At 56.5% G+C, this 21,722-nt stretch overlaps 1 protein-coding gene across 10 annotated transcripts in view; it reads left to right on the top strand.

Annotated features, from left to right (window-relative positions):
• The window catches only part of SEPTIN9 (septin 9), a 176,737-nt gene extending 155,288 nt beyond the window's left edge, over window positions 1-21,449 (top strand). For 9 of the 10 annotated variants that reach the window (XM_070479900.1, XM_070479898.1, XM_070479899.1 and 6 more), the window contains 9 exons: window positions 8,550-8,741; window positions 9,359-9,487; window positions 9,841-9,922; window positions 10,232-10,369; window positions 12,774-12,891; window positions 13,689-13,784; window positions 14,072-14,168; window positions 18,497-18,548; window positions 19,616-21,449. In XM_070479900.1, coding sequence (XP_070336001.1) covers window positions 8,550-8,741; window positions 9,359-9,487; window positions 9,841-9,922; window positions 10,232-10,369; window positions 12,774-12,891; window positions 13,689-13,784; window positions 14,072-14,168; window positions 18,497-18,548; window positions 19,616-19,751 — 1,040 coding nt within the window. In that variant the 3' untranslated portion in view covers window positions 19,752-21,449. Of the gene's footprint in view, window positions 1-8,227; window positions 8,297-8,549; window positions 8,742-9,358; window positions 9,488-9,840; window positions 9,923-10,231; window positions 10,370-12,773; window positions 12,892-13,688; window positions 13,785-14,071; window positions 14,169-18,496; window positions 18,549-19,615 lie in introns of those variants that run through there. The other variant, XM_070479902.1, reaches the window with a different exon arrangement.
• The last annotated feature ends 273 nt before the right edge of the window (window positions 21,450-21,722 follow it).

Below are 21,722 nucleotides of genomic sequence, written 5' to 3'. Positions count from 1 at the left end.
TAGTTCTATTTTAAATTTTTCAAGAAACCTCCATACCATTTTCTACACTGGCTCCAGCAGTTTACATTCCCATGAACAGTGTATGAGGATTCCCTTTTCTGCACATCCTTGCCAGCATTTGTGGTATTCTTTTTGATGACAGCCATTCTGACACGTTGAGGTGATATGTCCGTGTGATTTTGATTTGCATTTCCCTGATAATTAGTGATGTTGAGCATCTTTTCCTCTGTCCTTTGGCCATCTGCATCTCCTCTTTGGAAAAGTTTCTGTTCAGTTCTTGTGCCCATTTTGTAATCAGGTTGTTGAATGGTATGAGCTTTTTATGTATGTTGGATATTAATCCCTTATACATCATTCGTTGTTCAGTTGCTCAGTCATGTCTGACTCTTTGCAACCCCATGGACTGCAGCACGCTAGGCTTCCCTGTCCTTGTATGTCATATCATTTGCAAATATTTTCTCATACTCAGGGCATTATCATTTCATTTTATTGATGATTTCCTTTACTGTGAAAAGGTTTTTAAGTTTAATTAGGTCTCATTTGTTTACCTTTGCTTTATTTCCTTTACTTTAGGAGCCAAATCCAAAAAATATTGCTTTGATTTATATCAAAGAGTGTTCTGCCCATGTTTTCCTCTAGGAGTTTTATGGTTTCTGGTCTTTTAAGCCTTTAATCTGTTTTGAGTTATTTTTGTATATGGTATAAGAGACTGTTCTAATTTCATTCTTTTATATGTAGCTGTCCAGTGTTCCCAGCACCACTGATTGAACAGACTGTCTTTACCCTGTTGTATATTCTTGCCTTCTTTGTCATAGATTAATTGACCATAAGCGTGTGGATTTATGTCTGGGCTTTATAATATGTTCCATTCATCTGCGTGTCTAGTACTGTACTGTTTTGATGACTGTAGCTTTGTATCAATAATATCATCTAAAGTTAGAGAATGTGATTGTTCCAGCTCTGCTCTTCTCTCTCAGGACTGTTCTTATAGCCATTTCTTTGACATCTTTTCTAGGACAGTTACGTCTCCAAGGTCTGCCTGCCAGTGTACGTGTGTGCATAGTTGCAGGGTGAAGGCAGGAGACCATTACTGTGAGAAGAACCTGGACGAGGGTGGGATAGGGGAAGGAAGGCTTCATCAAGGGCAGGGGGGGCGGGGGCGTTTTCTGCAGGAAGAGTATGTGGTGGACAGGTCCCTGTGACCCCCAACATCAAGCTCCTGCATGGATCTGCCTGGATCTGCCTGGTGATGCTGGCTCCTGTTGGGTGGTCTCGTGGGTGTCCATAGACAGGTCAGCCCTGCTTTCTGCTCAGCCACTGTGGGCAGTGATTGAGCAAAGCCTGTGGGGGTGATGGTGCCAGTGTACCTGGGGAGGATTGGGGAAGATAAGGAGCATCGAGTCGGCTTTACCCTGAGAGCTTGGTCCTGGGCTCTGTCCCTGGCTGTGACACGGGTGCCCCTCTGGCAGGGAGCAGTGTCGAGCAGTGGAGTCTGATACTCGGAGAGGGTGGACTCTTCAGGGATGTTTCTGGGCTGCAGGAAGGACAGCAGGACAGACAGGGAGGGGCGGCGGAGAAGAGTGTCCCTTGGGTGTTGCAAGCCTGCTGGGCCCCCGCCCACGATCGCCCAGGAGCTGCAATGAAGTATAAACCCTCTGCGGGCTCCTCTCTGGTGGCGGCATCCCAGCCAGCCACAGACATCAATACACAGACCCCAGGGTAGGGGGGAAGAGTTTGTCCCTTGGAACAGAAGCTTGAAGCCGGCACTGGCCCGGGGCTGCAACCTAGAGCCCTCTGTGAAGGCATGTGGATGGAAGAGGATGGAACCCCTTCCTCCCCGATTTAAGAGCACCCCCCTCCCCATCAGTTCCTGAGAAAAGGTGGACCTACAGGCCCCTGTGGCAAAGAAGGGGGCAGGGGCTCGCCCACCAGGGTTGCAGGCCTGGGCTCAAATTGGAGGGCTGCGGAGAGACACTGCCAAGGTTTCCTCCGGCTCGTCTGAACGTCCTTGCTGGGAGATGACGGGGCTGCTTGTGCAGCTGGACAGCCTGGGGGGTGGGGTGGGGGGGCACAGGAACCTTCAGCCTGAGTCGGGGCGTCCTGGCCTCAGCTGTCCGCAAGCTGTATAGCTGGCTGGTGGGCACTCCTGGGCACAGTGGGTTCTTTTCAGTCCATCTCCACCAGCAGCGGCTTTTCTGTCTTCATATAACAGCTCATTGAGATAGAATCCCCACCCTGCACAATTCACCCATTTAGCATGTGCATCAGTGGGGCTTATTCTCAATGTTGTATCTAGTTTCAGAAAATGTTGTTGTTCAGTCGCTAAGTCGTGTCCGATTCTGACCCCACGGACTGCAGCATGCCAGGCTCCTCTGTCCTCCACTATCTCCCAGAGTTTGCTCAAAGTCACGCCCATTGAGTCGGTGATGCTGTCTAACCATTTCATCCTCTGCCACCCCCTTCTCCTTTTGCCGTCAATCTTTCCCAGCATCAGAGTCTTGTTTATCCCCCAAAAGGAAGTCCCATAGGCGTGAGGGCCCAGCCTCTGGCTGCCCCCATCTGCTCTCTGTCTTAATGGATTTGCCTCTTCTGGACATTTCATTTAAATGGACTCGTACCATATGTGGCCTTTCACGTCTGGCTTCTGCACTGAGCATAGTATTTTCAAGGTTCATCTGTTATAGCGTGTCGGGACATCAGTGCTTTTTAAAAATTTTTTTAATTGGAGTATGGTTGATTAACAATGTTGTGATAGTTTCTGCTATACAACAAGGTGAATTGGCCATATGTATACATACATCCCCGCCCTGTCTTGAGCCTCCCTCCCCTACCCCCACCCCACCCCTCTAGGTCATCACAGAGCTCTGAGCTGAGCTCCCGTGCCTTATAGCAGCTCCCCACTAGCTCTTTTCCTCACGGTAGTATGTATATGTCAATGCTAATTTTTTTTTTTTTTTTTGAGTACTGTTGATTTACAGGTCAGTGATAAAGAATCCACCGGCAATGCAGGACACCCAGGTTCGATTCCCAGGTCAGGAAGATTCCCCTGGAGGAGAGCATGGCAGCCCACTCCAGTATTCTTGCCTGGAGAATCTATGGACGGAGCCTGGTGGGCTACAGTCTGTAGGTTTGCAAAGAGTCGGACATGACTGAAAGAGACTTAACACACATACACACATGGTTGATTTACAGTGTTGGGTTAGTTTCTGGTGTACAACAAAGTGATTCAATTCCACACACACACACACACACACACACACACACACACACATGCATACATATTCTTTACATTTATACATTATTTTTCAGATTATTTTCCATTTTATTTATTACAATATATTGGACATATTTCCCTGTGCTATACAGTAAGACCTTGTTATCTGTTTTATTTAAAGTAATTTTTATCTGCCAATCCCAAATCCCTAATTTACCTCCCCCTCTTCTGCCTTTGGTATAAGTTTGTTTTCTTTGTCTGTGGGTCTGTTTCTGTTTTGTAAATAAGGTCAAGGTATTATTTTTTAGATTTCACATGTTAGTGATATCCTATGATATTTGTCTTTCTCTGCTGACTTACTTTACTGACTTTGATAATCTCCAGGTCCATCCATGTAGGTGCACATGGTATTATTTCATTCGTTTTTTATGACTGGGTAATATTCCATCATATACATATACCACATCTTCGTATCCATTCATCTAGGACGTAAGTGCTTTGAATGGCCCATAGTCCGCTGTGTAGATTTACCACATTGTCTTTGCCCTTTCATCCTCAGGTGGACAACCTTTCAGATATTTCTTGAGTAGCTGCCTTGTGCCACCCCCTGGCCTAGGAGTTGGGGGTACCGCTGATTCAGCTACATATGACCTTGGGTTTGAAGCTCTTGCAAAGCCAGATCAGGGAGTGAAGAGCAGAGTGGAAAGACTCTCCACGTGTGACACATGCTGGAGCAGGGAGGAGCCTCGAGGACATGATGCTTGTGAAGGAAGCCTGACATAAAAGGACAGAAACTTAGAAGTGATTCCACTTATATGAGGTTCTTAGTGGAGCCAGATTCACAGAGACAGGACAGAGCCTACGGGGTCGGGGGATGGGGAGTTGGTGTTTAATGGGCTCAGAGCTTCTGACCAGGATGATAAAAGCGTTTGGAGGTAGATAGTGGTGACGGTTACGTGCCATCGTGAATGTAATTAATGATGCTAACATGAACACTTAACACGGTCAAAGGGGTCGAGGTTGTAACTTGCGTCTGTTTTACCGCAATAAAGAAGGTGATCAGGCTGGAGGGAGGGTGTAAACCATCGTGACAGGTCACCCCACCCAGCTGGTCACTTGGACTGTCTTTTCCCAGAGGAGGGTGGCATTGTGGTGGGCGGGGATGTCGCCCTGAGTCTGAGAGAGAGTGGCTGACCCAGTGGAGCAAAAGCGATGCTGTCCCAGGGGTCACCCCCCCACACACACACACCCCCAGCAAACCTGGCATCCCTCAGAGTGTGGCTCCGGGAAGGAGAGGCAGTGGCGGTCTGTGCCGCCCCCTCCATCCCCTTTCCCAGGGATTCCCAAGTAGGAGCAGTGCAGAGCAGCAGCTGGTGGTGCTGTGTGACCTTGGATAAGTTACTTAACTTCTCTGAACCCGCGTTTCCCGCTTTTGAAGAGGGCGGCTCCTCTTTTTCTGTTTGCGTGCAGAGGCTGTAGTGAAAGGCATCTTGGATGTAAATGTGAAACCTCTTTTCTGTTAAGAACTTCCTTTTTCCTATTAATAGCACTTGATAAAGTTTGGGTATGAAAGAAAAACCGAGGTAACAGGGAAGAGAGTGAGCCGTGGGCAGAAGCCGTTGGAGGAGGTGGCTTGGACAGAGGTCTTGGGGGTGGGGATGGATCAGGAGAAGGCAGGTCTGGAGGTGGGTCTGACTGTTTTCGTGGAGGGGCTGTGGGCATCTTGGGACAGCAGAACCCCTCCCTCCATGTGCCCCCCCTTGAGGGTCTTCCCCCGAGACCCCATTCACTCAGTATTGGTTGGGTGTCCCCTCCCTATACGGCTCTGGAGGCTCATTGAGGATCCACACACATCACTGCCATCCTCACTGGAGCTCATGGCCTGTTGGGGGGACATGTATGTTAATCATCTATCATGAGAGGGAATGTGAAGTTACAGGACTAAATTCATTGATGGTCTCTGGCTGGCCAAACCCCTTCCAGTGCATTCCAGGAAAAAAAAAAAAAAATCACACCCCATTTGTAAAATGAGTAGGTTAGACAAGAATCCTGTGCTGTTCAGTATAGTTGCCACTTGCTATGTGTCATTCTTTTTTTTTTTTTTAATTAAAACAATTTTTAAAAATTTCTTGACCATGCTTTGTGGCATATGGGATCTTAGTTCTCTGACCAGGGATCAGACCCTCGCTCCTTGGATTTGAAGGGCAGAATCTTAACTACTGGGCCGCCAGGGAAGTCCCCATGCCATGTATCATTCTTTAAATCGAAATGAATTAAAATTAAATAAAATAAAAAACTGAGTTCTTCCATTAGACTAGCTGCATTTTAAGTGCTCAAATGTCATGTTCATGAAAACAGTTGGTGGTTCTGGAAAAAATTAAAAATGTGACTACCATTTGACGCAGCATTCCCACTGGGTCAAAAATGTTTCAGAAAGCTTTGAAAACAGGGGCTTGAGATGAATGTCCACTGATGAATGAATTAAAAATGTGGTCCATCCATACAGTGGAATATCACTCAGCCTTCAAAAGGAAGGACATCCTGATACCTGCTAAAGCGTGAATTGACCTTGAGGGCATTCTCCTTGGTGAAACAAGCCTGTCACGAAAGGATGAATACTGTGTGACTCTGTTGACCTGGGGTGCACAGTAGCTAAATTCGTGGAGACAGAAAGCAGAATGAGGGAGTGGGAGTTCATGCTTAACGGGAACCGTTTCAGTTTTGCAAGATGAGTTAGGAGCTTGGGTGCAAAACAGCGTGAATGGACTTAACACTCCCGAGCTGCATGCTTAAAATTGGTTAGATGGATCATTTTGTGTTCTGTAAATTTCACAACAGTTTCTAAGAAGTGGCACTCATGGCTGCTTCGCTGGGCGGTGCTGGAGTCGCCCGTCTCCACTGTCCCGCTTAGCTGGCTAGAGTCCTTGAGACTGCAAGCATCATAGAAACCCTGAGTTTCACAGAAAGCATCTCTGGGCTGGTTGGCCTGCTGCGGGCCTCTACACGCCCTCATGGGGTCCTGAAGGCAGACCCTGAAGCCTCCTATTGGGGTGGGCAGGCATAGCGGGAGGGTTCTGAGTCTGCCAGGCGGAGTGGGGCTTGCCTACCAGGGAACCTCTCAGAGGAGGGGCCTGGGGGTGGGGGATGGACCCTCACCTGTGCGGGAGGCCAGGCCCTTCTCTCAGTGGGAAGGATGGCGCTTGTCACGTTTCTATGATTATTTCTCTAGCAGGGCCCTGGTGGGCAGGGGGTTTTGCTTCGGTTTCTGCAGGGGGTGTTGGTGCCTGTGGAGGGGCTGGCCGGAGCCTGCCTCTCTCTGCTGCTCCTGGAGCCTGGGGAGAGAAGTAGGGGGTGGTTCAGGGGGCGCTCCCCACCCCCCAACTTCCCCCCCCCCGTGCGGCTCGGCGCGCGGTGAGGGATGGAGGGAGATGTGGGGGCGGGGCGGGGGGCTGGCCCAGTCCAGGGCAGAATGGCTCCCAGACCCGCAGACAGATGGAAGCAATTTTCGGTCACGTGGGGCAGGGCTGAACTGCTGTCCCGAAAGACAGGGCCCCATGTCTGTCTCCAGGAAGCAGCCCCAGAGCCACACGTTCGGGCCAGATGCAGCTCTGGTCTTTGTTTATTTAACGATGCCGGAGCCCGGGGCAGAGTGTTTCTGAGCAGAGGCAATTCCTTCCGGGCCGTGCAGGGAGGGGGCCCCCCAATGGCAGTCGAATGTGGGGGATCCCTGCCTCCCGGGCCCTTTGCCTTTCCCCGGCCCGGGGATGGGGTGAGGTGGGATGTGGAACCGAAGCCTCCAGCATCAGCCTGTTAGGAGAGATGTGTGGGCCCCCGGGCGGCCCCAGGCCTTGTTATATGTGTTACATTACGTGCTCAGTGCCCCTGTCTCTGCCTGTTCCGGGGAAAGGATAGGGACTGACTTGGGGATAAACCAGCGACACGCCAATCTCTGCAGTTTGTAAGCTAACGGGGCCACTCGTCTTTCCACTCTTACTGGCCTGGGCATGCGGGAAGGAGAGGGTGCTGGCCCCCATCTCGGCTCCCTCGGAGGCTCCTGAGGTAGCCGCAGCAGTGCGGCCTGGTGGGTGGGGTGGAGTCCGGTCATTTCCCCAGGAAACCAAGATGCAGTTTAACTGAAAGCTCGGCAGTGACCTTCCTGGCCTGGCGACCTGTGTCCTGCTGCCTCCAGGGGCAGGGTCAGGAGGGGATGGGTGGAAGGGTGTGTTTGGGAAGGCTGCTTGCCCACCTTGGCAGTGGGGTATGCCCCCTGGAGAGGTGGGCACCTCGGGGGCGGGGGGGACCTGATGTGCTGGAAACCAACATCACTCCCTCCCTGAGGGCTGTGGGAGGGGCTCACGGGCAGAGGGGGAGTGTTTGGACTCGCTGGGTGGTCGTTTCCCATGAGCTCAGGGTGTTGGGAGAAGAGACTGATCCTTCCTAGGAGGCAGGATGAAGCTGAAAATCCTTCTTAGCGGGCAGCGGGGGTGGGGAGAGCTTGGAACCACGGGGGCAGGGGAGGTGTGGGGAGGGCCGTCGGGGAAGGGTGTGGTCTGGGTGTGCATGTAGTGGTGGGGGAGCTCACTGGGATGTGGCCGACCCTGGTGGGGAACCCGCATGGTCCTGAGGGCCCTGACCAGCTCTGCAGGCCGGGTGCCCCTCGGGTCCCCACTGGGAGCTTTCTGGGCATCTCCCCCACCCCCCAGGCCTCCAGCTGGGTCACATGGACCCTCAGGGCAGCCCAGGAGGAGAGGAGGAAGGCTCTGACCTGTAGACCGAAGCAGCCTGAGTTATTTTGAGCAGCTCGGTCCCATCTGCCCGTCTGCAGACCTGAAAGCAAAACTGCCTCCCAGGCTGTGGGTGTGGGGCCCTGCAGGTGCTGGGCGGCCAGAGACAAGACCCGTGGATCCAGTCCGGGGTGGGAGGCAGGGGGGCAGTACCCACAGGTGCCGCCCATGGGCCCTCCCCTTCCTGCCATCGCCCAGGAACCACTGTGCCCGGAGGAGCTAGCTCTGTGTCCCGGCCCCCTGGCTGCCGAAGAGCGCCCCTCCTTCAGCACTCCCGCCGGCCGGGGGCCACCGGCAGGCGCTTGGGACTGGCCACGGCTCGTTCCCTCCGTCCTCCCTTCAGAAGGCCGCCCTCTCCTTTGTCCTGGCTCAGGACTTGAGTTGTGGGCTGAGGCTCTGTGGGTCAGGCGGACAGTGGCAGGACAGCCCAGGCCGAGGGGTCTGGCTCTGGGGCGTTCCTCCGGGGGTCTCTTGGGCAGCTGAGCCTCAATTTCCCCCACCTGCTGTGTGTCCCCTGCCGTCCCCTAACGTGCCCGCTCCTCTTCCTGCAGTCACCGAGGCAGCTCCCAGCAGCGCTGGCGAAATGGCCGACACCCCCAGAGATGCCGCACTCAAGCAGCCGCCCACTCCGCGGAACGAGAAGGCCTCTGCGGACTTCGGCTACGTGGGGATCGACTCCATCCTGGAGCAGATGCGCAGGAAGGCCATGAAGCAGGGCTTCGAGTTCAACATCATGGTGGTGGGTGAGTCCCCTGCTCCCATGCCGTGAGCCGCCTAGAGCCACGCAAGGAAGCCCCAGCCCAGCCGGCCACACGGGCTCTTGTAAAACGGGGTGACAGGCCTGGCCTGCGGGACAGACGAGCGTGCGGACTCTTCTACCGAGGTGATCCTCAGCAGCGGGGAGCCCGGCCCCCAGGGCTTTGGGCTGGAACCCTGAAGTGTGGGTGGTCTCGCGGTGAGGGATACCGACCCGAGGCTCTGTAGGGCTTTTCCACCAAACCTCACCTGGATCCTGGTGTGTGCCACAGCTGAGGGTGGACCGCGCTGGTGGGGCCAGCCCCCACTTTCTCTCCCCAATGCTGTCTGCCTCTCAGCTCCTCCCGGGAGCCCCGGGACCTTGCGTGGGGCAGTTTGATCACCCTGTGGTCAGAAGGCAAGGGGTCCATGTCCTGCTCTGCCATAGAGCACAGCGAGAGCTTGGCCACTGCCCAGGCACCCAGCCCTTCCTGCCTCCTGACCGCCCCTGACCCGGATCCCCACCATGGAGAGCTGGCGGGTGACGCCCAGGCCTCGCCACCCCCTAGGCCCTTAAGCTGCCATCTCTGGAGCACCCTGCCGACCAGCCGTGTTCTCTCCCCAGGGCAGAGCGGTTTGGGAAAGTCTACCTTGATCAACACCCTCTTCAAATCCAAGATCAGCCGGAAGTCAGTGCAGCCCACCTCGGAGGAGCGCATCCCTAAGACCATTGAGATCAAGTCCATCACACACGGTGAGAGCCGGGCGGGGACTGGGGAAGGGGTACCGAGTCAGGTCCCTTGGGGCAGCACCTCTGGGCAGGTTGAGACTTAGAGTGTGGTGGTGGAGGGCGAGGGGTCAGAGATGCTCTCCAGGATCCCTGCAGGCCCTGGCCAGAGCCCCCTGGAGACAGCTGAGTTTCCCACCAAAAAGCTCGGGCAGGGGGCTTCACTGCTGCACACTGGCGTCTCCCTGGCATCATCCCGGGGGCGCTGCAGGGGGGCCGCCATGGGGCAGGGTGGCCCCCGGCCGGCGGGGGCGGGGTGGTTATGTGCATAGGTCCCGAGTCTCCCCCCTGAGCTTGGTAGGGGCTGTGATTGTCTACAGATATTGAGGAGAAGGGCGTCCGCATGAAGCTGACGGTCATCGACACGCCGGGCTTCGGGGACCACATCAACAATGAGAATTGGTGAGGGGACCTCTGCCCCTGACGGAAGAGCCCTCACGGGGCTGCTGGGAATCTTGCCCCTCCAACCCCCCGGGGGTCACAGGTCAGCCTGGGAGGCGGGGTCACAGGTCAGCCTGGGAGGCTGTTTCAGGCCCTTGTTGTGCTCAGGATCTCAGGTGGTACCCACCACACCCCCACCCCCCGTTTCCTGGTGTTGGGCGGAGACTTGGGGGATTGGGGTCCTGCAGGTGAGGTTGGGGGTGGGGTAGGAGGCTGCTCCTCCAGCTGGGGCAGTGGGGGTTCCATGCTCGCTGTATCCCCTCCATGCAGCTGGCAGCCCATCATGAAGTTCATCAACGACCAATACGAGAAGTACCTGCAAGAGGAGGTCAACATCAACCGGAAGAAGCGCATCCCGGACACCCGCGTCCACTGCTGCCTGTACTTCATCCCCGCCACCGGCCACTCGTACGTGCCCCGGCGCGCTCTGGGGCTGGGTGGGTTGCGAGCCGCAGCCTGAGTGCCCCCGATCTCCCTTTGGCCTCCTCACCCACCTGTCCACCATCCAGCTTGCCCACGAGGGCGGAGGACCACTGGCTGGCTGGGCCCAGGGTGGTCCGGAGCCTGGGCTGTGCCTTCTCAGGGCAGGCGTTCTGGCGGGCCTGGCAGGCGGGCAGAGACTCCAGCTGTGTGTCTTCAGCACTTACCTGCCCCTCGGTGCGGGTTGCTAGTCCATAAGGGGAGTGCTGATGATGCGATAACAGACCCCCACAGGGCCCCTCCACACACCCAGGAAGGTTTAGAGCACAGAGGGCAGCGGGCTTGGCCCCGGGCAGGGCTGGATAAGGGCTGTTAGTCGAGGCCACCTTGGAGAGAGCTGCTTTCTCCTGCCAGTTCCATCTGCAGCTACAGATTACATACAAGTCAGGCTGGCATGGGGTGGGTGCCCTAGAGCAGAGGTCGGGGGTCTCCTCGCCTCCTTTGAGCTGGGGTGGTCTCCCTCATGAGGGCAGATGGACTCTTTGATTGTTTAGAATGTTAATTGTGCCTGTGAGTAAGGCCAGTGTTATTTTTTATATTTTTTTCTTTAAACGTGTGTGTGTGTATATGCGTGCTCAGTTGCTTCAGTCGTGTCCAGCTCTTTGTGACCCCATGGACTGTAGCCCGCCAGGCTCCTCTGTTCTTGGGGATTCTCCAGGCAAGAATACTGGAGTGGGTTGCCATGCCCTCCTCCAGGGGATCTTCCCGACCCAGGGGTTGAAGCTGCGTCTCCTGCATTGCAGGTGGATTCTTTACCCACTGAGCCACCTGGGAAGCCCCTTTTTAAAACACACCCATTTTTAAATTTTTATATATTTATTTTTGGCCGTGCTGGGTCTTTGTTGCCGCTCGGGCTTTCTCTAGTTGCGGCAAGCGGGGGCTACTCTTGTGGTGCACGGCTTCCCGTTGCGGCTTCTCATGGTGGAGCACAGGCTCTAAGGCACGAGGGCTTCAGTACTTGCAGCATGCAGGGCTCAGTAGTTGTGGCACATGGGCTTAGTTGCCCTGCAGCATGTGGAATCTTCATGGACCAGGGATTGAACCTGTGTCCCCTGCATTGGCAGGCGGATTCTCATCCACTGCACCACCGGGGAAGCCCCAGATGGGCCCTGGATGGCCTCACAGACCCCTTGTCCTTGGTTCCCTGTGGCTCCTTCTGCACCTGATACCCCTAGGTGTCTTTCCACCCCCTGGTGGGCACCCTCGGGCAAGCCCAGCACCCAGTGGACCCTGGGAGTGAGTGGGGGGAGGCAGCGAGGCTGGACAGAGGGGCACTGCTGGAGCCCGGGGTCCGGCTGGTCATCATGGCCTGAGGCTCTGGCTCTGACTCTTCTATACTCGGTTCTACTAGAAGCAGGAAGCCCGGGGCTGGGGGGCCAGCCTCGCAGGCAACGGTTACAGGAAGGAACCAGTAGGAACTGCGGGCCTCACCTGGGGGCCTTTGTGGGAAACCAAGCAAGTCCGGAGCCACCCTCAGCGAGGGTCTGCGCGGGGGCGGGGGACTCAGCCACGAGTCCCACAGCAGCCGGTCCAGGCTTTGCTCCACCAAGGCGATGCTGAAACCAGGGAGCTGTGACCCAGCAGGGCGCCACGCCGTCGCCTCTCCCAGACCCCGGGCCCTGGGATCGAGGCGGCTCCTCCCCATCCCCGTTCGGACATCCTCCTGGGGCCCGCCTCACCCTCGCACCGAGTCTGTGGCCGACTCTGTGCGGGGACAGCAGGGACAGCTCTGCTCCTGCTGGGAAGGCGGTGCCTGCCGTTCAGCAGTCCTGCAGCCCTGCCCCCGCAGCTGCTGAGAACAGGTCTCGGGTCGGGGTAGGCGGTGTGAGGAGAGGCTGAGGGGTAGGCTTTCCCCGCATCAGACCTTCGGCACCTGGAGCCAGAAGGCAAGGGGCCGGGGACGCCCCCGACAGCAGCCCCCCAGCTCATCCCGGGAGAGGGGGCTGAGTGAGCGCCCATCTCCCCCCGTACAGTGACGCCCCACAGTCCGATGGCCCTCTGACCTGGTGGCAGTCTTTCTCCGGGTGGACACACTGGGGGCTCTGGGAGCTCATGCCCAGGCTGCTTGGAGCTGGTCTGCACCCCCTCCCCCTCCTCCCCCGGTTCAGTGTGGCCCAGGATTCTTTTCCTTTTTCTGTCCCTCGCTGGTGCCTTGGCTGGCACTCAGCCCACAGCCTGGACCTTGTCAGCGTGCACCCACCTGGGAGGCCCCACAGGTATCCTGGGGGCCTCCCCTCAGCTCCCTCCAGGCAGGAGTGGGCCCCCTTTCCGCGTTTCTGTCCCCGTTCCATGTCCCTCCCCCCACACCCTCATCTGTGTCCCTCTGCTCCAGCCTCAGGCCCCTGGACATCGAGTTCATGAAGCGCCTGAGCAAAGTGGTCAACATCGTCCCGGTCATCGCCAAGGCCGACACGCTGACCCTGGAGGAGAGGGTCTACTTCAAACAGCGGGTAGGGCTCTGCCTCCGCCTGCCACCCACCTTGGTGGGAGCAAGGCCATCAGACAAAATCCCCAGTTTATATTAGATGGAAGAGACGGTTTTCATCAGGGGACAGATGGTCGCTTCCTTCCCAGCCGCTGTCCCACTTGGACTGCTGTCCAAACACGAGGGCGAACCCTGGGCCCCTGCAGAGCCTCCTCCTCTGAGCAGGGAGACTCCTCACTCTAATTCTCAAAGCTCCACCCACAATCCCTTAGGTGCCAGGGATTTTCCCAGCATGCTTAGGGGAGGACAGTGCCCTGGCAATGGATGTGTCTGGAGGGAAAAAGAACCAGGAAGCCCCCGAAGCTGCACCCGGGCATTTGTCTGCGCTCAGGGCAGAGATGACAGCTGTTCGTGGGACGTTTTCACTGATCACCATCCCTATGGACAGCTGTTGCAGTATGGGCCGCTGCAGTGAGAGGGTTTCCAGCTGGAGCTCAGGACGGGGAGGACTCGGCAGTCCTGAGTGATTTTCTTGGGGGTGTGATGAGCTGGAAGGCAAACACAGGGAGATGCCCCGTGCCTGGGATGGTGACCCTGGGTCCCTTGGGTGGCTGCGGTGTCCCGGCAGGCAGGTCTGCAGCTGCCCCTCCACTCCAGCGGCACAAGAACTGAGAGTATCAGGGTTACCAGCCCCCCAAAGCCCACCCCTGACTCTGAGCCTGGGGCCACCTGCTCTGTGGAGGTCGCAGCATGGGCCGATCCCGGTGGGCTGTCCAGTTTGCCTCATGCACGGTGCCCACGTCTCTGCCCTCTGGACCCCAGATCACTGCGGACCTGCTGTCCAATGGCATTGACGTGTACCCCCAGAAGGAGTTTGACGAGGACTCTGAGGACCGGCTGGTGAACGAGAAGTTCCGGGTGAGTGCACTGACCAGACTGCTGTTCCCAGAGGCCCCTCACTTCCTGCTAGAGGACATGGGTGGGGGTCTTTCCTGGGGTCCAGGAAAACGAGTGGGGTGGTCTTGCGCCATAAGGAAGTGTTATCTGGGCTTGGGGGGGTCGGAGCCAGAGGGTCCACATGCAGCCCTCTCAGGCCAAGGGGTCTCAGGGCTGGGGGCCCGACTCAGGGCAGCTCCTGCCAGGGGCCCAGGGAGTGGACCGGCCTTTCACGTGCAAGTGACTGATGCCTCCTGCCCTTCACCCAGGAGATGATTCCGTTTGCTGTGGTGGGCAGTGACCACGAGTACCAAGTGAATGGGAAGAGGATCCTTGGAAGGAAAACCAAGTGGGGCACCATCGAAGGTAATGGCTGAGCTGACGCCAGGGCTTCCAGACAGGTCAGGAGGAAAGCTGCTTCTGCTAACCAAGAACTGTGCACCTGGGCCTGACCTGGCGCTCTTGGGACCTTGTCTGTTGCCCGTTCATCCACAGGAAGGGCTCCTGTGGTTACTGCTTGGTGGAGGAAATGAGAGGCTAGGTGTCTTGTCTGGGGCCCATAGCCATTAGCTGACGGAGCCGTGCCTCTGTCCCAATCTCCCACATCCAGGGAGGAAGGAGGTATGATGGGCTCTGCCAGGGTCCTGGTGCTGGGGTTTTCCATGCATGCTGTGTGACCCTGGACAAGTCACCCCACCTCTCTGGGCCTGGGGAAAGGGCTGGGCTGGAGTTCTGTCCAGCTGAGAGCCAGATGCCCTCCCCACTCCCTGCCCCCTTGGAGTTCCAAGATCCCCACGTCTTCATGTCCTGTGGCTTCTGCAACAGACCAGCACAGGACTGGGTGGCTTAAAACAGAAGTTCATCCTCAGTGTTCTGGAGGCCTCGAGGGAGACTCTGTTCCCTGCTGCCCTCCTAGTGGCTGCCGGCTGGCCTTGGCTTGTAGGTTCAGCCCTGCAGTCTCTGCTCTGTCTTCCTCTGTGCTCCTGTCTTTCTTCTGAGAACACTTGTCACTGACCATAGGGCCCCCCCAAATCCAGGTGATCCCCTCTTGGGGTAGATTTATTTATCTATTGCTGCACTGGGTCTTAGTTGTGGCGCTCAGGAGCCCCCTGGCATGTGGGATCTTAGTTCCCCAACCAGGGATCAAACCTGCATCCCCTGCATTGGAAGGTGGATTCTTAACCACTGGACTACTGGGGAAGTCCCTGAAATCCTTACTTTAATTACACCCTCACAGACTGTTTTTCCAAATAGGGTCCCATTCACTGGTGCCCAGGGTTGGGAGCTGGACGTCTGGGGGACACCATCCAACCCACTACAGGTGGCCATGACCCTAGGCGGGGTGGACCTGGGCATTTCCTTACCCCTCTCTCTGTTCTGTCCTTCTCTCTTTAGAACAGATTAGAATGGACCACTTTGTTCCTTGTTCACTTGGCTGCAAGGCCCAGCATAGAGAAGGAAGCAGAAAATCCAGCAGTTGCTTTCAACTCCCAACTGCTACTACCCCATCCCACACCCAGCTCATGACCTTGGGCATGTCCCTGTGACCTTGGGCATGTCCCATCATCCCTTGGGTCCCGTTTTTGCCATGCATAAAGTGAGCACCATGTGCCAAGAATTTAGTGAAATCAGAGAATGCCTCAAAGACCATCAGAGCTTTCAGGACAGCAGATACTTTCATTTTTCATATACTTTCATGGTATTCGCAGTGAATGACATAATGAAAACTGATCTAGTGGATCTCTCCCAGGCTCATTTTACCTGGATTATTCTTAAATTCCCTCACCCCCCTGTCCCGCCTAGATGTCTCAATTAGGCTTCATCCTGGGCTCATCTCGTCTTGGCCCCGCCTCTTCATTTCTCCTCTTCCTGAAATCTTGCTCTTTAGAAACCTTTTTGTAAAGTGTGTTGGAGGTTTTGGGATAAGAAGGGGCCAGTGGGGGTTCTTCCCTGGCAGTCCAGTAGTTAAGGCTCCACACTGCCACTGCAGGGGGCACGGATTTGATCTCTGGCTGAGGACCCGAGATACCACACGCCACGTGGCGCAGCCCGAGTGCAATTGAAAAAGAGAAAAAGAAAAAGGGCCTTTGCGGAGGGGCGGGGAACGGTAGCCCCGCCTCTGGTGGCTTCTGCTGCCCTCTGGTGGCCAACCTGGGCCCTGCCGGCAACCGGTAGAGAAAGTTGTCAGGAAATTGTTGGGAAATTAGCAAGGTTGGTTTTCTGTGTCCCTGCTCTCCTGCTCTGGCCTGGATCCTGCGCTTTGTATGAACTGTGCGTTGCTGTGATGCTTCCAGGGTGGTGATGAGAAACAGCCCCCATGGAACCTGTTAAGATGGTGGCGGGGGGTGGTTCTGACCTCCCAGCAGCTTTTGTGAGGTCCCAGAAGGAATTTCTGTCATTAGAGTAGTTGAACTTCCCCAAGACACTGGCTTTTTATTTTTTTTAATCTCTGGGACCTTGTGAATAGGGAGCTGACCGAGGAGCAGGCCACTCTGTGCCTCTCCCCATCCCCACCCTCTCCAGCTCTCTCTTCTGCCTCCTCCTGCCACCATCCTGAGGTACTTTACTCATCCTTGGAAGCTGCCCGAATGTTTTCAGAGGAGGGCGGTTGTGATTAAGTACACAGTTAACTCATTTTATCCTGAGAGGTGGGATGCATTATTATGCCCATTTTACAGATGAGGAAGTGGAGGCTCAGAGAGGCCAGAATGACTTGCCCAACATGGGATGCCGTGGTCAGACAGTCACTTCAGGTTCAGAGCCCCATTCTTCCATCTGCCCTCAGTGCTTCTCCAAGTTAGATGGAAAGGCTGCATGAGAGTCAGCCAGCAGACGATTCTCCTGTGGGTACAGCCCTGCAGAGTAGGGGATGGGAGAGGAAGGAGGGCAGGGGTCTGGAGGGCTCGGCACGGGGGTGGGGGGTGTGCGTGTGTGCTCAGTCCCTGCATGGAGTCGTGTCCGACCCTGTGTGACCCTATGGGCTGCAGCCCGCCAGCCTCCTCTGTCCATGAGATTCTCCAGGCTAGAATACTGGAGTGGGTTGCCATGCTCTCCTCAAGGGGATCTTCCTGATTCCAAGGGTCGAACCCACATCTCTTCTGTCTACCTGCATTGGCAGGCAGGTTCTTTACCACTAGTGCCACCTGGGAAGCCTGAGTTGGGGGGTGGGGCACTCGGCCTTTTACCACCCTGGCCCCCCTACCGGCTGTCAGTCAGTCAGTTCAGTCGCTCAGTCGTGTCTGACTCTTTGCGATCCCGTGGACTGCAGCACGCCAGACCTCCCTGTCCATCACCAACTCCCGGAGCTTACTCAGACTCACGTCCATCACGTGGGTGTTGCCATCCAACCATCTCATCCTCTGTCATCCCCTTCTTCTCCTGCCTTCAATCTTTCCCAGCATCAGGGTCTTTTCCAATGAGTCAGTTCATCGCATCGGGTGGCTAAAGTATTGGAGTTTCAGCTTCGGCATCAGTCCTTCCAAGGAATATTCAGGACTGATTTCCTTTAGGATGGACTGGTTGAATCTCCTTGCAGTCCAAGGGATTCTCAAGAGTCTTCTCCAATACCACAGTTCAAAAGAATCAATTCTTTGGCACTCAACTTTACAGTCCAACTCTCACATCCATACATGACTACTGGAAAAACAATAGCTTTGACTCCACGGGCCTTTGTCAGCAAAGTAATGTCTCTTCTTTTTAATACGCTGTCTAGGTTGGTCATAAATTTTCTTCCAAGGAGCAAGCGTCTTTTAATTTGATGGCTGCAGTCATCATCTGCAGTGATTTTGCAGCCCACGAAAATAAAGTCTCTCACAGTTTCCATTGTTTCCCCATCTTTCTGCTGGTTGTATCGACCCTCTAACTTTGAGAACCGCCCCGCTGCCCTGTGATGGGGAAGCCTGGATTTAGGAGCCAGGCTTCACGGGCCATGGAAGCTGGGCAGACCTGCTTTTTTTTCCTCCACTCTCTGAGCCCCACCTCTCTGCGACCACAAATAAGTCTTAGTCGCTCTCCTACAGGGTGTGTGGAGACTGGGGATTCCTTCCCGTGGGCCAGACATCCCTACAGAACCGTAGAGGACAGCCTGCCTGAGTCCAGGTGATGCCACTCACCACCATTTAAAAGGTGACTGGCAGCTGATGACCAGGCAGCAGGCAGACAATTTCCATGCAGCCCTGGGCATCACAGGCCTGCTCCGGGGTGCCTGTGGGAACCCCTCCCTGCCTGTCTTCCCACATGCCCAGCGCCAGCTGCTGTCTTCAGCTCGTGCTCAGCACTCCAAGGGGCCTTAATGTGTCCTCGTGTGTGCCTTCCCAGGCAGCCTGTGACTCCGTTTTGCTGGCTCTTGAGTTCGATGCAAGCGGTCATCCCCAGTGCGCGACCTCTGTACACGTGTGTCCTTGCACGTGGGGGAGAAACCCCAGCCCCAGTTCCTGCCTCGTCCTGTTCCCAGCGCCCCTCTCATCTTCAGGTCTCCCCTGGGACACCCCCAGGACCCCACGGAGGAGCAGTGGGCCCCCTCCTGCTTAGCATAGCGCTCTCTCCCCCGCAGCTGCCTTGCCAGGTGACATCTCCCCGGAGTGCAGGAGCTGAGGTGCCTGGTGCCCCCCTGTGGCCCCCTGCCCCGCCCATCTCCCCGCCCAGCATTGCCCAGGGGGGCTTTCCTCATCTTAAAGCTCCTTCTCTCTCTGCAGTCGAGAACACCACTCACTGTGAGTTTGCTTACCTGCGGGACCTCCTTATCAGGTGAGAGCCGGGCGGTCCGGGGCTTGGCTGGGGAGGGGCTGACAGCCCAGAAGGGGCCTCCACCAGGGCTTCGGTCACTGGGCGAGGGCAATGGGCCAGCCAGCGGAGGTCTTGCCAGCACGCCCTACCCATCTGCCTTCCAATTTGGGGCCCCATTGTCTTCATTCTTGGAAATGAAGCAAGCAGTGAAAATCATTTTTACTTTTACTTGGGGGAGGGTTGAGTTTGCATCGCTACAGCCTGAGCCCCAGGAGGCCTCGGGTGCTGGGCATGTGTTGGGGACCCCACCTCTTGTCCTCTGACCTGGTGGAGGCCCCACCTCAGTTTCCTTGAGCCCAGGCAAGGGGAGCCTGTCCTCAGCCCAGGTGGTAAGGCCTGGGGCTGGGCAGGTGAACAGAGAAGATGGGGGCTCCCTCCGGGGTGCCAGGGGCTCCCAGCTCCTCAGCCAGCAGGATGGATGCTAGGGATGAAGTCAGTAGGAGGGACGGGACCATCTCTCTTGGCCTCCAAGTTGGGGGAGGATACGGCTTCCTGGAGCTAGCCACCCTGTGCTGGAGAGCCTGGCTGCGGAAGGATGCCCTTCTGACACCCCCTTTCCAAACCTGCCCTGATGGTCAGTGGAGAAGGGACGCTTGAACACATGACCAGCAGGGGTGCCAGTACCTGCCTCCCCCAGGCTGCAGGCCGCTGCCCCTTACCTGCCCGCACACCTGCTCTTCTGAACCAGAGCAGGGACATTCCAGCCCTGCCCCCTGCCGGGGCCTCTGCACTCAGCCTGTCCCTGAACTGGCGATTGAGTTGACACAGAGAAAGGGGGTGTGTTGGAACATGTGGTCCTGAAAGTGGCTGGGGTTGCCATGGAGATCCGCCTCCTCACCCCCACATACTCCTGTCCAGGCTTGGTCTGTCTTGGTGGGACTAAATCGCTGCACTGGGGAACCCCCACCCCCCAGGGAACCGTGTAGTGGGGATTGGGAGTGGGGAGGGCAGGCTGAGTGAGCAGGACCCCCGCCCCGCCCCCTGGCCCCCCCTTGTGACCCCTCCCCCATACCCCCCCCCCCCCCCAGGACACACATGCAGAACATCAAAGACATCACCAGCACCATCCACTTCGAGGCCTACCGCGTGAAGCGTCTGCATGAGGGCAGCAGCGCCGTGGCCAACGGCGTCGAGGAGAAGGCGCCCGAAGCCCAGGAGATGTAGACGCCGCCCGCCCCGGGACCCTACCCCGAGTCTTTACCATCTCCCGCCCCCGCCACCCGCCCCATTTTTATTTTATATAATTTTCTCCATGTGTCCTCGATCTCCGCCCCTTTCCACCTGCCAAGTAACAAGATGACAAGTGCCCTCTGAGTATGTCTGTTATTAGCCCACTGACTATGGGGACCAGGGCTGGGGAGGGCGGGGGCGGCTCTCTGGCCGTCCCTGAGGTCCAGAAGGGGTGGGAGGACCACTGACTCAGATCCCGACCCCGCTCCCACTCAAGGCCCAGCTCCCCAGGGCCAGGAGTGGCCCCCAGCTCTTAGAGCCCCCTGGAGCATGGTCAGGGTGGTGCCCGCGGGAGGATTGGACCCTGCCGGTGGGCTTGGGGCCCCTTCCTGCCCCCGCCTCCCTGCACGCCGCGGGGGAGCCCCCGAGCCCGCCCCCAGGGGAGAGCAGTTCATTCCACGAGACCCAAGTTGCCCATTGGCTGCTGCCCGCCCTCGAGCCTGTCCTGGAGCAGAAAGTGCCTTTATCTCAGCCGTCCACGCGAGCCGCCAGCTCTCCCCAGCTGTCCCCTTGGGCGGGGAACTGGGATAGGGTGGAGAGATGGAGATGTGTCTTCATCTCCCGTTGTGTCCCGCCCCCTTCCCCACCCCACCCCTTGCCATCCCCCCCACCACCCCACTGGAATTTGATTGAGGATTCAAAGGAAGCAAAAGATGCAGCCTACCCCACCCTGAATTTTGGGACGGTCCAAGCAAGTGAATCTGGTAGAGGAGCTAAGGAGGAAGTGAAGTGCTGGCAGGTACCAGAAGGAAGTGGGGGGGGGGGCGGGCGGCGGTGTGAACCACGGCTGGGGGAGCTCTTGGGTGGTGCCAGCCCTGCCCCCACCCCGTGTGACCAGGGAAGCATGTCTGTCTGTCTGTTTAGACACCCATTCGACCTGAGACGCTCTGGTTAAGTGAATGCCCAGTCGGCCGCCCCAGACACACAGCCCTCCCAACTGAGGCCTGACTGACACCACGACCAGGGAGGTGGGAGGCCAGGCAAGCCTGACTGTGTGTCGCCCTGATGTGCCTGGGGCCCTGCACCTCCCCCGCCCCCAGAGCCCATCGTGAAGACCCCCAGAGAGGGATTGATCAGGGGTCAGGTGTCCACGGCCCACAGTCGGGCTCCACGTCCTCACGGCCCCGGGCCTGGGAGCTCAGACGCGGGACGATGATCCGTGACCATCTGCAGGCCCCAGGCTGGCTTCCTGCAGCCCATGACGAGGTGGGAGGGGTGGGTGCAGACCGACTGGTGTGTGTGTGTGTGTGTGCGCATGCACGTGTATGTAGGTCATTGCTTCGCGTGTTTACTCCCTCCCCACCTAAGAGAGGAAGGACCCCTTAGCGGAAACTGTTTACTTGCCGACTTGCCATTTTTGCCAAAACCAAGGTGTTGAAGGATGCGTCCGTCGCCAGCGTCGGGGTCCCGGCCGTGGGGCAGCCTCTGTGGTCCGGGTCCAGCCGCCCCATCTTGGGATGCCTTCGCTTCCTTCTCTGTAGCCAGATTTTGAAAACTTGTTAGTTTCACTGGGATCTGTTCCACAGTGGCCTTTTGCTATGTGCCTCCTGAGAAATTCGTCTCTTTTTGTATAAATAACAAAGTGTTGAAAATGTATTTCCTGAAATAAATGTTCCAAATGCAAACCCGGAAGACTCTAGAGTGGGGATTTTTTTTTTTTCCTCTCTCTTTTCTGACCCCGAAAGCGCGGTGCTCCTTTGATGAGTGTGAAGATAGCGTGGAAGTGATCACTGGGGAATTGTTTCATCTCCTTTTGGGAGGAAGAAAGGTTTCAGGGACTTAGAAGCACTGATTTAAGGGGATGATTGAAAAGCGAACAGAGAGTCTTAATTTATTCATTAAAAGGAGGCTTTGAAGGCATTCCACCGGGCGGTGCTGTGTGCTGCTTCTATGACTGTATCCTGG

This window comes from Odocoileus virginianus, chromosome 17 (genome assembly GCF_023699985.2).
Source record: "Odocoileus virginianus isolate 20LAN1187 ecotype Illinois chromosome 17, Ovbor_1.2, whole genome shotgun sequence".
NCBI classification, from domain to species: Eukaryota; Metazoa; Chordata; class Mammalia; order Artiodactyla; family Cervidae; genus Odocoileus; species Odocoileus virginianus.
The sequence above is the reverse complement of the archived record's forward strand: the minus strand, read 5'-3'. Positions and strand labels throughout refer to the sequence as shown.